Source organism: Neurospora hispaniola, assembly GCF_033458365.1.
Source record: "Neurospora hispaniola strain FGSC 10403 chromosome Unknown B0T23scaffold_4, whole genome shotgun sequence".
Classification (NCBI taxonomy): Eukaryota; Fungi; Ascomycota; class Sordariomycetes; order Sordariales; family Sordariaceae; genus Neurospora; species Neurospora hispaniola.
The window spans coordinates 1,458,012-1,471,331 of NW_026944409.1; the positions used below are offsets into that span (position 1 = coordinate 1,458,012).

At 46.9% G+C, this 13,320-nt stretch overlaps 4 protein-coding genes across 4 annotated transcripts; 2 read left to right on the plus strand and 2 right to left on the minus strand.

Annotated features, from left to right (window-relative positions):
- Window positions 1-1,475: 1,475 nt before the first annotated feature.
- On the plus strand, window positions 1,476-3,335 carry B0T23DRAFT_139196 (isocitrate dehydrogenase NADP-dependent). The gene is made up of 3 exons (XM_062832322.1): window positions 1,476-2,197; window positions 2,295-2,831; window positions 2,900-3,335. The coding sequence occupies exons 1-3, from the start codon at window positions 1,771-1,773 to the stop codon at window positions 3,322-3,324; spliced, it is 1,389 nt and encodes a 462-aa protein (XP_062692784.1). The 5' UTR covers window positions 1,476-1,770; the 3' UTR covers window positions 3,325-3,335.
- A 1,021-nt stretch (window positions 3,336-4,356) lies between these two features.
- B0T23DRAFT_395698 (IEC3 subunit of the Ino80 complex, chromatin re-modelling-domain-containing protein) lies at window positions 4,357-5,621 on the minus strand (the record flags this gene model as incomplete). Its single annotated transcript, XM_062838199.1, has 2 exons — window positions 4,357-5,329; window positions 5,398-5,621. 2 exons carry the CDS (start codon window positions 5,619-5,621, stop codon window positions 4,357-4,359), a joined length of 1,197 nt encoding a protein of 398 aa, XP_062692785.1.
- A 682-nt stretch (window positions 5,622-6,303) lies between these two features.
- On the plus strand, window positions 6,304-7,732 carry B0T23DRAFT_379449 (MYG1 protein). Its single transcript, XM_062837150.1, has one exon. The coding sequence runs from the start codon at window positions 6,475-6,477 to the stop codon at window positions 7,573-7,575; it is 1,101 nt and encodes a 366-aa protein (XP_062692786.1). The 5' UTR covers window positions 6,304-6,474; the 3' UTR covers window positions 7,576-7,732.
- B0T23DRAFT_379451 (camp-regulated phosphoprotein/endosulfine conserved region-domain-containing protein) lies at window positions 7,733-9,237 on the minus strand. The gene is made up of 2 exons (XM_062837151.1): window positions 8,816-9,237; window positions 7,733-8,615 (listed from the first exon to the last, which is right to left on the minus strand). Exons 1-2 carry the CDS (start codon window positions 8,849-8,851, stop codon window positions 8,148-8,150), a joined length of 504 nt encoding a protein of 167 aa, XP_062692787.1. The 5' UTR covers window positions 8,852-9,237; the 3' UTR covers window positions 7,733-8,147.
- Window positions 9,238-13,320: the final 4,083 nt, after the last annotated feature.

Consider the following 13,320-nt stretch of genomic DNA (forward strand, 5'->3'; position numbering starts at 1 on the left):
GTTCCTCCACACGCCTTTGGTTTCTTGGGCAACCATCTAAACCATGCCTTTTCGGGTGCGCAAATGTGGGGGTTACACTGTTGCATAGCCCGCCTGTTGCATGCGAACCGGTCCCCTGCTCTACACTACCTGCCCAACACACTGGAAGGACTTGCGCCTGTGAGCGTGCGCACGCTGTTCTTATTGGATGGCAACTTGGGACGACGACGGCCGAACCAGTGAGGGGCAGCCCAACCCCTCCAACACCGGCGCGTGCCCCTCCATCAGAGGCCCGGTTTCCCCGCTTTTCAACGTCGAGCCAGGAGCCGGAAAAGAGTTTTCTGAGGCGTGCAAGGCTTTTGCTTTACAAATACGTGGTAATAACGGCGAATTGCTCATATACTATACGCGCGCTAGAGACTGGTAATTGTGTATTCTGCTACACGGCCGCTGGCCTGATACCGGTTCGCGGCCGTACCAACACACAGCAGAGTGCAGGCTTTTGCAGCAGGTAGAGTCAATATCGGAGGTGGGCAGTCTGGGGAGGTGCAAGGAATCTACCTATATGCGATTTGGAGAGTCCGATGGCCGGAGATGGCACAAGTTGCTTGGATAGAATATCCAAAAGACTTTTTTTTCGCTCCATCCCAAGTGAAGACATCAAAGCCAGCAGTTTCCAGTCGGTCAAAGAGTCTCGGTCAGTCACAGAGCCAGCCGGTTCATCCACTGCTCCCCGCTACACGCGACCAAAAAATCACAGAACGTACGAAGGCAGGTACCCCACGCGCAACGGACGTTACGTACAACTGCGTACGTGTACGGTCGACGTCTTCAAGTCAGCGTCGTCCCGCTGCGTCCCGTTGCTAGCATTTGTCAGATCGACTGCGCAGAGTAGTGTACACCACACTCGCTACGTCTGTCTATCTGCACATGCGCAACGCCCCGCCACCGACATCAGTCGCCTCGTCCGAAGCAAGCTGACCCTGTCGAGCATCCTTAGTCGACCTAGTCGCGCCGTCGCCAGGAACCCGCCCAGCTTATATATCTACCTACCTTATCGAACTGGCGATACTCGGTACAGAGGTACTTGATTATCATTGCAAGAGTCTAGTCAGTACCATCTATGTCTTGAAGAGCAATTCCCCTACATTACCATGTCATAGCACAAATCCCTTGTCCTGCTTGCATGTCAGCCTCTAGCGCTCCTTTGGCCCGCAGCTGAGGCTCGTCCCTTCGGTGACGACGGCCGGCCAGTTCAAGAAGGTGGCCGTCCACTTGTCTGTTGATCTGTCCGCCTGGTCGGCTTGAGAGCGGAGATGCCCCGGAACCCGCAATGCACTTCGCAACTGCGAGCTTGCCGTGGCCCACTTTGGAGTCTGGAGTCCTGGGCTTCAGCCTCTAGGATCCGGAGAAGCACCATCTCCATTCTCCCCATAGTCATCCCACCGCGCCGGGGACCATTCAGGTGTTGTTGTTGCTGTTGCTGTTGTTGTTGTTGTTGTTGTCTCTGTGCGCTGTATCGGTCATCATCCCATTGGCTAACTTCCTCGGCTTTCCAGAGGGAATCCCAAGCTCTGCCACTCCTCTGCCCTCTGACCTGGACCGGCCGGACTTCGTTCCCCCCGCCCCTCCTTCCGTCCGTTCCGCCTCCTCCTGACGCTCCTGACTCTCCTGACTCCTGAGTTCCCTGCGGCCCGTCCCGGTGCGAATAATTCCGGGCCTCCTACGCTTCTCCCTCTCTTCAACCCCCCCCCTTTACTAACCCCCCCTCCCCCCCTCCCTTTTCTCATCATGTCGCCCGTCACCGCAAACCTCATCCGCTCCTCCCTCCGTCAGGCTTCTGTCTACTCCCGTCTCAACATCGCCACTTCTCCTGCCCTTACTCGCCCTGCTGCCCCTTCCCTCTTCGTCTCCAATAACAGATTCCGCACAATGGCTTCCGAGGCTTTCCAGAAGATCAAGGTCAAGAACCCCGTCGTCGAGCTCGATGGCGATGAGATGACCCGCATCATCTGGCAGGACATCAAGGAGAAGTTCATCTACCCCTTCCTTGACATCGACCTCAAGTACTATGACTTGGGTCTCGAGTACCGTGACCAGACCAACGACCAGGTCACTGTTGATGCCGCCGAGGCCATCAAGAAGTACTCCGTCGGTGTTAAGTGCGCTACCATCACTCCCGATGAGGCTCGTGTAGAGGAGTTCAAGCTCAAGCAGAGTAAGTTTTGTTTTCCATCTTGGAGAATTCCACGCAGAAAGCGAAGCGCTGCACGGCGCATATCGACGCATTGGCTAACATGATTTGTGCTCGTTAGTGTGGCTGTCCCCCAACGGCACCATCCGCAATGCTCTCGGTGGCACTGTTTTCCGTGAGCCCATCGTCATTCCCCGCGTCCCTCGCCTGGTGCCCGGCTGGAAGAAGCCCATCATTATTGGCCGCCACGCCTTTGGTGACCAGTACCGCGCCAAGGACCTCGTCGCTCCCGGCCCCGGTAAGCTCCAGATGGTCTACACCCCCGAGGGTGGTGAGCCCCAGGTCATCGACGTCTTCGACTACAAGAACGGCGGCGGTGTTGCTCAGACCCAGTACAACACTGATGAGTCCATCGAGGGCTTCGCCCACGCTTCCTTCAAGCTCGCTCTTGACAAGGGTCTTCCCCTCTACATGAGCACCAAGAACACCATCCTCAAGAAGTACGATGGCCGCTTCAAGGATATCTTCCAGCAGATCTACGACACCCAGTACAAGGAGGCTTTCGAGGCCAAGAAGATTTGGTACGAGCACCGTCTCATCGACGACATGGTCGCCCAGATGATTAAGAGCTCCGGTGGCTACATCATGGCCCTCAAGAGTAAGTCTCTGAATTCCCGCAACAACCGGTTGGAGAAGCAAACTCTAACCCAAAATCCCTCTTCACAGACTATGATGGTGATGTCCAGTCCGATATCGTTGCTCAAGGCTTCGGCTCCCTCGGTCTCATGACCTCTGTCCTCATCACCCCCGATGGTAAGACCTTCGAGTCCGAGGCTGCCCACGGTACCGTCACTCGCCACTACCGCGAGCACCAGAAGGGTAACCAGACCTCCACCAACCCCATTGCCTCCATCTTCGCCTGGACCCGTGGTCTTGTCCAGCGTGGCAAGCTCGACAACACTCCCGAGCTCATTGCTTTCGCTGAGGCTCTCGAGAAGGCCTGCATTGACACCGTCGATATCGATGGCATCATGACCAAGGATCTCGCGCTTGCCTGCGGCAAGACCGGCCGTGAGGATTGGGTCACCACCTCCGAGTACATGGCTGCCGTCGAGCGCCGCCTCAAGAGCACTCTCAAGGAGAAGCTCTAAGCCACACTACCCTGAGGCACTCTCAAACACCTCTCCAAAAAGGAATGGAACAAGTCGGACGTGAGATGACGGTTGGATCAGCTGCCCCGGTGGGCCGGGTAAACGGTCTAGTTCTGCTGCACCCGCAGGCGAAAGGAGATGCACGGAACAGGGGAATGAAAAGTAAAGACGAAAACAGCATCGTCCTGGCTATCATCTTTTGGTTTACGCATTAAAGTGCATTCATTGCATTTGCGCCTTGCGTCTTGCGTCTTTTACACCCCACCAACAACAGGGATCAAGGCAAGGAGTCATCGGTATAATTTGCTGGCATTGTCATTGCTGTACCATCCATTTCGGAGTTCTTGGAAATCGGCGGGCATCTTGTACATAGGCTTACAGCATCTTTATGAACAAAATCAAAGAGTAAAATACCCTTCAAACAAAAACGTATCTTTTATTTACTTACGTATTCTCTGTTTACTTGGTGTTCTCCAACGTTCCGGTATTTGTTTTGTCCCGGCTTTTCGAATCAGTAGATCAGCTACACTTTTCTTGTAGGGCGCTATTTCTAGTTTTAAACGTTGGCTACGCATACAAACAGCACCACTATTTTCTATGGTCGACAATAAAGCAAACCCGCCCACTCTGACTGAACTTGCATCACTTCAAGCCATGAAATCTGACAGACGAGAATCGTTCATGTATCCTTGGTCCCTGGTGGACGGATGCTGGATGAGGACCCATTCGAAGACTAGAAACATGGAACACTGCTGAAAAGCCGAAGTGTGTATGAATGATAAGTAATCCTCGTACCCGAAATCTATTCCCGATTTACCCCATCTTAAAATACATGCACATGCACATGCATTCCCGATTGTTCTTGGTGAACCACTGCCAAAAAGCGCGTGGTGAGAACTTGAACGCCACAACTAGCCGAGCGCCCGTAAACAAATATACGAAGAACCCGCTGAAGGACGTTAGGTGTCACTGCTATTATTCAAACACCCACCCTCTCTCACGATATGCCATCACGGCGTCCTGTCTCACCCACTAATCATTGGCTTTTGAGGCTTCAACACTGGCTCCGGCGGTCTTTCGCGGCCTTTTAGTACCCGATGTAGGCGTAGCCTCCCCGCCGCCGCCTTCGCTCTTACGCTTCTTCTTGGTCGGCCGACTTGACCCACCCTTGGGCCTGTAGCCCGGATCATCGTCCACAACCCGCTTTCGCTTGCCTTTTGTTGTGCTCGGTGTCACCGCCGCCTCCAAGTTGTTATCTTCGTCCAAGTATTCGGGCGCCTCAACGACAACAGCGGCGGACTTGGCGCCGCCCCTCTTTGTACGAGCCAAGTTCGAGTCGCCCCGACCACCACGGCCCCCTGACGTACCGCCACGCTCGCCTTTAGCCCGTCCGCCGCGACCTGAGGTGGTGCCGCGAGACTCACCGTGGTCGTTGTCATCCCCGTGGGCCTCTGTATCTTGTAGAAATGTCTTGGGCGCATGTTTCCGCAGCCAGTTGTAGACAGATGTCGGGTTGCGTAGCTGGAAGTCCCGGGAGGCGAGCAGACCACTCTCCTTCGCGTTGGTGGCGGCGCTGTTCGGCTGGGCAATCGGTGCGAGGGTAGGCAAGGCCGGAGGAGGCGACACACCAGTCTCGGTGGCCTCTTTTCTCGCCAGTCGTTGGTCAATCTCCCAAATGTAGTTATCGATATCGTCCGCCGTGAGAAACGAAGGCGGGTGGGGTTGTCCCTGGAACGGATCGGCTGGCGAGTCGCGGCCGGCTTCGAGGTCGCGGAGGAGCTCCGGAAAGCACTCGGCCGCTTGGGAAAACCGCATGTGCGGCACATCTTGGAGGAGTTCCTTGTAGGATTTCGAGGGCCGGATGCCGCCCGGAGGCGTGGAAGGCCTGTCGATGTCCAGGTATAGACCTTCTTTATTGGAAGGTGCCTTGACGCTCAAATCGAAGCGCTTCTCTGGTGGGATCTGGTTGGAATTGTTGACGTCGAGAAGGAGATCAAGAAGACGGCTGCAAATTAGACATGCGAGGTTAGCAGAGGATGCCGACAAGGTCGATGGAGAGTTCGATAATCCTACTCCTTCTGAATGGCTAGTCGCCGGGCGGTTGCTAGGGCCTTTTGCTCGGCTTTGTACAGCTCCTCGCCTTCATGCATCTTCTGATCAAAGGTTATACGCATCTTGCGATACTTCTTCTTCCACGACCGATAGGTCGGTTTGTCGTCAGCCATCCTTGTGTCGATAGAATCATCGTCGCCTCCCCTGTGGCTCAACTCAGTGCGGCCGCGCGGGTCGACCTCCATTTTGGAGAAAAGAGGGATGGCTGGGATCGGGAAATTGACTGCTTGGTTGCGGCTTGTAATCGTCTACCGATGCACGTCGTGAGAATGGAAAGGGTGGTGCGTGGAAGTTGGGTTTCGGAATAAATCGTGGCGCGGTGTCGAGCTGATGGTTTGGTGAATCAATGACGAAGGGAAAATGTTGTTTTGCAACCTGAGTAGATGGCCGGTTCCAGCGAAGGTTGCGGCTTGTTTGTTGGATCGCGTGTAGTGCCATGCTAGTGTTGCCTGCACCGCTTGGTACACTGCACTCAAGGATGCTGTTAGTGTAGAGGTACCTTCGCCGCGAGAGTATTTACCCTTCCGTTCTCGCGTAACAAAAAGCTTGAAAAACCCTAGCGTCCTCTTGGCATCTTCAGCTTCGTGCCTGCCGGGATGCGGATCAGTGCGTATAGCCTCCCTTTACAATCATGTCACTGGGAATGGACGCGCGGTAGATTGAGGCGAAACTGTCTGCTGACACGCTGCGATGTACATGCTCAACACTAACAGAATGCGATCCATAGTGACAATGTAGAGACGGTTGGCTGCACTCTTTGCTCGCCTGTAAGGCTACCTACCTAGCCGGGCTGCCATGCCCCTGTACAGGAAAATATAGGCCAGGGGCTATCCACAATCTAATCGATAGCGCGCTGGTGTAGAAGTAGGTACGTACACTAGTGAAAGTATCAGATAATGGAGCTGCTGTGTACAAGTCGGGCTGTTGTTGGTTGTCAGTGGGGGAGAAGAGGGGCGTGGGAAATAAGATTCCTTCCATTCTTCCAAAACGAACCCTACCTTCCACCGCTTGACACCGAAATTCTCTTCCAAAGGGTTCATGTTCACTCGTCCACTAGCATTTCTCAGAACAATGGCCGAAAACGCAGCGAAGCGCATCAAGACCGATGGCGGTGCCCTGACCATCGGCACCCACAACGGCCACTTCCACGCCGACGAGGCTCTGGCCGTCCACATGCTTCGCCAGCATGTTCCCAAATACACCGGCGCCCGCCTGGTTCGCACCCGCGACCCTGCGCTACTTGAGACCTGCGACATCGTCGTCGATGTTGGTGGCGAGTACGAGCCCGCCCGTGACCGCTACGACCACCACCAGCGCACCTTCACCACAACCTTCCCCGACCACCAGACAAAGCTCAGCAGCGCCGGTCTCGTCTACATGCACTTTGGCAAGGGTATCATCTCGCGCAGCCTGCCCGACGCCCCTGCGGAGGACAACGACAAGGTTGGCTTGATCTGGAACAAGTTGTACGACAGCTTCGTCGAGGCCCTCGACGCTCACGACAACGGCATCAGCGTCTACGATTCCGATGCTCTCAAGGCTGCCGGCATTGAGAAGCGCTTCTCCAACGGCGGTTTCACCCTCGGTGCCATGGTCGGCCGCTTCAATGGCAACTGGAACGATCCCGTCCCCTCGGACCCTGTGGCTGCCCAGGAGGAGGAAGATGGCAGGTTCGAGCAGGCCAGTCAGCGTATCGGTGAGGAGTTCGACCGCGCTCTCGACTACTACACCAAGGCTTGGCTCCCGGCCAGGGATGTCGTCGAGACGGCCTACAAGGCCCGCAAAGAGTACGATGCAGAGGGTAGAATCCTTGTCTTAAAGGGTCAGTCGGCCCCTTGGAAGGATCATCTTTACACCCTGGAAGAGGAAGAGGGAGAGCGCGTCCAGAAGGTTCTCTATGTCCTGTACCCCGAGAAGCCTACACCCGACGCCAAGTGGAGAGTGCAGTGCGTGCCTGAGACTGGCGACTCCTTCCAGAGCCGCAAGCCCCTGCCCGAGGCTTGGAGAGGCTTCCGCGATGAGAAGCTCGATGAGATCACGCAAATCCAGGGCGGCGTTTTCGTTCATGCGGCAGGTTTCATTGGAGGCAACAAGACCTTCGATGGTGCGTTGGCCATGGCGAAGAAGGCCTTGGAGTAGGAATCCAGCGCTGCTATGAAGATTGGCAAGCTCGTAGGCGTTCGTTGAAAAAGAACTCGACTTGATACTCCTCCCGCTGTTTTAAGGCAGAAAAAAGTATCACCGTCTTCACGTTTAGCACTATCAGTCCATATCCTGAAAACATATTTGTAAAACATATTTGTTCTTGTTCACGACGTTGACCGGCTTCATGACGTGCCGTCTGAGCACTGCGATCGATCCCATCTGTGCCGTTATGAACATAGACAACATAGACATTGAAGATGGACTTCAGAGCAGCACGCGCTGTCATGCTAAAGGACAGACCCAACTCGACCAAACCACTCAAAACATAGATCACAAAACCCTAACCCATTCATATCTCATTCAAACAAAAAAATCTTATACTGAATAACGTCAAACCCAACGCCACAAACCCCAAGACGTGATCTCATGCTCATGCTATGCGTGACTGCTTAATTGCCGTGTGCTGGTGAGTGTTCTTGGTTACACGGCAGAACGAGATGCTCGACAAATGGTTTCGAGGAGGCGGAACCTCCGTTGAACGCCATGAGCCTGTTTCTCTGGATGGTTTATTGTCGGATAGGGATGGGCTCTTGCTGATCAGCAGGCGCAGCTGAGATGGTGTCTGCGGTGGCTTGCTCTTGCTGTTCTCTGGCCTCCGCATTGTGTTCGTTGTTGTTAAGAGCGTCGATTTCCTCGGCACTCAGCCCGCGGCTAAAGTAACTGCTTTCCTTGACAGGGCTGCCGGCTTGAGGACCCATGTTGCTGTGCTGATGAACAATGTGATGAGCTTGCGCCAGGCCGCTGGCACCGTTGATAGCACCGCAAGGGTTCGTCAAATGGGGAATGTTCTCGGGGACGGGGTGCTGGCTGCCTACTGAGCCCGTGTCAACACCGTCGCCCTTGCCAGCCTTGCTCATGGCATAGTCGCCGCTATCAAAGTACTTGCGCTCCTTGAGATGCTTGGCGAAATGGTCGCTGCGGCTGGGCAGCTTGCCGTACAGACGGAACAGGCGTTGTTCCTCAGGGGAGAGCGACTGTAAAATTTGGCGAACCGTCAGCGTCGCTATCATGGCGCGAGTGTTGCGAGTTGTTGTGTTGTGCTGGGGGCCCGCAATGCTTCATGGTGTCGGTTGATGGTATCGCAGTTGGGTCGTGTCTTTTTCCGAGCCTGATGGCGGCCGGCTGAAGTGGTCTGATGGAGTTGTTGCTGCGCTGACGGATGATGCCAACCTACCTGAATATCAACCTTCTTTGCCTGGTGGGGATTCATGGCTGCAGTTCAAAGTCGGGCTCTTTGCTATGCGCTCAATCGCTGGCTCTTCTCGAGGCCGTTATCACAATGGATCGATCACCCGGGGTGCTAGTCTCGCAGGGTTCTGCTGGCTGTCGTTCGCTTGTGATGGCCGCAGAACGTCGAAGACGGGGCGACTAGAATGATGCAGGACTTCGATGGAAGCGTGTGGATGCACGACAAAGATACGGTAGAGGTATGGGTGTGCTTGCTAGGGGGTCCGCGTTGTCATCTGGTGTTCTCACTTGCACTTGGAAGAATAGGTAGGTGAAGGAGGGGCGACGCAGACGGGAAGATGGGGTCAAGACGGAGGCGTGACCACCATGGTACTCTTGGAGGTGGGACAGACAGGTGGGACACTTGAAGCTACGCAGTGTGGCAGTCGACGTGCAGCATTGCCTGCCGGGACTGCAAGTACCTTAGTGAGGCGATGACGGTGCCCGTCTCTCTTTCTTGCGTCCTTTCCCTGTCCCGAGGGCAGAGGTACCTAGAGGTAGCCACTCTTATTACCTAACCACATAGACCCAGCCGGAGGCTCGTGCACCATTGTCGGTTTCGATACCAGATGGTTTAGGCGCTGCGCTAACTGAAAGGGTGCTGTTGGAGATCCGAGTGACTTTGCCTTTCCTTTTCCGGTCTTGGAGTGCCCTCCTAGTCGAACCGGATAAAGTGACTGTATGGCTCGCTAATGTGACGGATCTCTAACCCGAAGGAGAAGGCCCAGCTATAGTCCTACTTTCTGGTCCTATATGTCATGTGAATGTCAGCCACACTGTAATCTCCACCAAAATGATATAGGTACAATATTTGTATGGGATTCTTATGTAAAGTCTTAAATTATAAATACTATAATTATAAAACACTCGAGTCGCTTAAATAGTATAGTATATTATTACATATAAAAATATAAGTATTATTAAAATTATATAATTCCCTCTCTCTACTACCTAGCGGCTCCCTATAAGGGTATTGGAGGCGCGTTTCCGTTACCCCCTCGCTACGGTATTGAGGGTATTATAATTATTACTAACGCCGGCGCCGGTAATTAATTCGCCGGCTATTATCTCCTAATTATTATTACTAGTATATTAACTATATCTATAAAATTATTAATCTATTATAATTACTATTGTATAATTTAGGTTAATATAAGCCGTTATTTTTTGGGCGGTAATAATTGTAGGATATTATAAATTGAGTTATAGTAAATATTATTATTATTTTATATTTACAGTAGGAGATTTTTAGAGTAAATATTCTAAAGGATAGGTTAAGGGCTATTAATAATTAATATATTATTATTATTTTAACGGATTACAATTTTATCCGGGTCTTTTTTATTAATTAAAGTTAGGAATTTTATAGAGAGTAGCTAATACTAGTTAATTTAATATATTTTCGTTAATAAATAATCGAGGGACGAGGATAAATAAGAAATTTATAACGTTAGATTTAAACTACCAATATAAATCGATATACTATAAATTTAACTATACATTACCTAGGAGTAGAATACAAATTTGGTACTAATAAGGGAGTCTATACTACTTACAAAATCGACCAGTATAGACGGGGCGCTCGTACAGTAAGTACACTTTTATTTACAACTCTATAAATTCAATTTATTATAAAATTAATTCGAAAGTAATAAAACTTACTAAATATTATAATTTCTTTAGTATAACAGTATTAAATTTACGTATATTCTTAGAAATCTCTTTAATGTAATGTGTAGTAAATTTCTCCTTTAATTGCAAGAAATTACCCTTAATAACACTTAGTAAAATATTAAGATTAATAAGGCGATTTTTGAGTAGTTTTTTGAGGATACTGTGAACGCTCTCAATACGGGACGTAATATAGATTCTAAAATTGCAGTACAATTTAATATAGAATTACACAAATTTATAATAGATAGGTAGGTAAATTTTAAATAAATATTTGATAATAATTATAAGAGATAGTTAATACCGGCGTTAGGAAATTTACGGGGATAAAAATTTACGCTTTTAGGTAGGAAATTCGATTATTAATATTTATTAATATTGAAAAAAATCGGGTTCGGTATTAAAATAAATAATAATTATTTATATAGTCAGAATTCTGTTCGTATTATTAAATTACTCTCTATTAGAATTAGCGGGGGCGCGCGCGTTAAATTAATTACTAAGAGTATTATAAGTTATTTTATTTAAGTATTACTATCGATCTTTTATTAAAAGAAGTTTAATATTGATTTGATGGGTATAATTGTTATTATTAGTGGGATTAATAAAATTAATTATTGTAACCTTATTAATCTTATTATTGAACCGTTCGTTATTTACTTTTAAATAGTTGCCGTTACTATTTTTTTTATTAAAAGTAATTTTATTAAACGTTCTAATTTATTTTTTTTTAACATTGAATACAATATTCTTTATAATATACTATAGGTAAATTTGGTATTGGGTACTATAGTTGAAGATTTTGCGGGCGGTACGTTTAAATATACAATTGTAGTCGGTAATAATTATTTGCGGGCGGTCGATATTTTTATTAGTAAATAAACGTTCGAATACTTAAAAAACCTAGATAAAAAATTCCTCTTTTTGATTACTTAATAAATAATAACCGATATTAAATATAGTATATATAGTTATTAAACTGTTAATTTATAATAATAGTATATTAAATTAGTTAATTTTATAAGTATAGTCTAAAGACTATACTTCTGGATTCTTCTTTTACTAATTAATATATTAGTTATAAGTTTAGAATATACGATTAATAAAATTATTACTTATATTATTAGAGGAATGATTAGGCTTTTTATTTCTATTATTTTTAAAATTTTTTATACCCTTAAGTTTACTATTTCCCTTTCAATGAAGTTGGTATACGATTGTAAGGTTATTTTAAAAAATATATAAGAATTATTAAATTAGTATAAAAGCCCTTACTTTTTCAATTTTGGCTGTGGTAAGTATGTTCAAAATATTGCGATTTTTAATTTTAGTATTTGGGTAGTCGGTTTGGATCGCGGTAATAATATCTCTAAATGTATTTTTAGGCTATTTTGTATATTTTAATACGCTTTTGATTATAGGAGTAATACGGGTAAATTAATAATAATTAAGTAAGTAGGTAGCGGTTGAAGGGTTGAAATTATAGAAATAGAAATATTAATTATAAATGAATTACTAAACCCCCCTCTTCTAGAGGTCTTTATTACTCTTAATTATATTTTTAGGATTTTAATAGAGAACTATTTTTACTTTTTACTTATACCCCTTCTTTAATAATTTTAAATTAATATACTAATTAGTAAGTTTGTAATTAGAGTAGTAATTTTTACCCTTACTATAAATAAGGTTATACTACTTTAGATTACGGTCCTTATTGAAATTACTACTATAGATCTTTATAATATAAAAACCTTTCTCCTTAACTATATTATTAATACTACGAAAAAAATTATCGAAATTAGGCTACTTTTGCAATTAGAGTCGATAAATATACAACGGAGTTTCGTTTCCCTTATCCTCCTCCTCCAACTCCTTTGCGCTAGAATCCTTATTAAATTTATTAGAATTATTAGCGGCGGGGGTACTAAATTTAATAATAATTATCGCGGTTGTTACAGTAGGTATATTATTACTAATAAGATTAATAATAGCGGCGAAGCTCGAAATATTAGGGTACGCGGTAGAGGGTATATTAGGTAGGATATAAGGGTAATTGAATAATAAATACTAAAAATCTATATTACGACGGTAATATAGTACGCGATATAGTAAGGTACGTGAGACCCGACGTAATTTCTAATATGAGAATTGTACTATGTTATTCCTTGTAAAATTTGAGTGTGGTTGATATCCACCTATACACCTCTGCCGGGATATAAAAGGTTAGCGTACTACAGCCAAGGCACTAAACTATACAGAAAACCAGGGTTATAAGGAATAAAAATAGCCATTTATTGTACTAATAATCAATAAATTCTCCTCCATTTTCTATTACTTTTCTCAACCTCTCTAGTATTAAATAGGTTAACTTTAAAAGAAATTCTTCCGGAATATCATCCTAGGCCTATATTATAGCCTCCCTAAACTTCTTTAGTATTAATAATTAAATATCGTATTTCAATTCTACGAGTAATTTAATCTATAGCTAAACGTTCTCAATTAGTACTAAATCCGGAGAGTAAGTAAAGAACCTTTTTTCATTTAAAAAATTAATTCCTATCCCTTCAATAATTCTTTAAATAATTTTAGCCTTATAAAAAGGAATATTATTTTACTAAAAAATAATACCGGCTTTTAAGTATTCCCGGGTAAAGGTAATAACTATTAGGAAAATAAAAAAAATATACTTTTAAATAATAATACCTCCAAACTCTTTCTCCCAAAGGAAATAAGGCCCTTTCTTTCCTCCAATAAAGGATCCCCAAAACATCTATCTGTAAA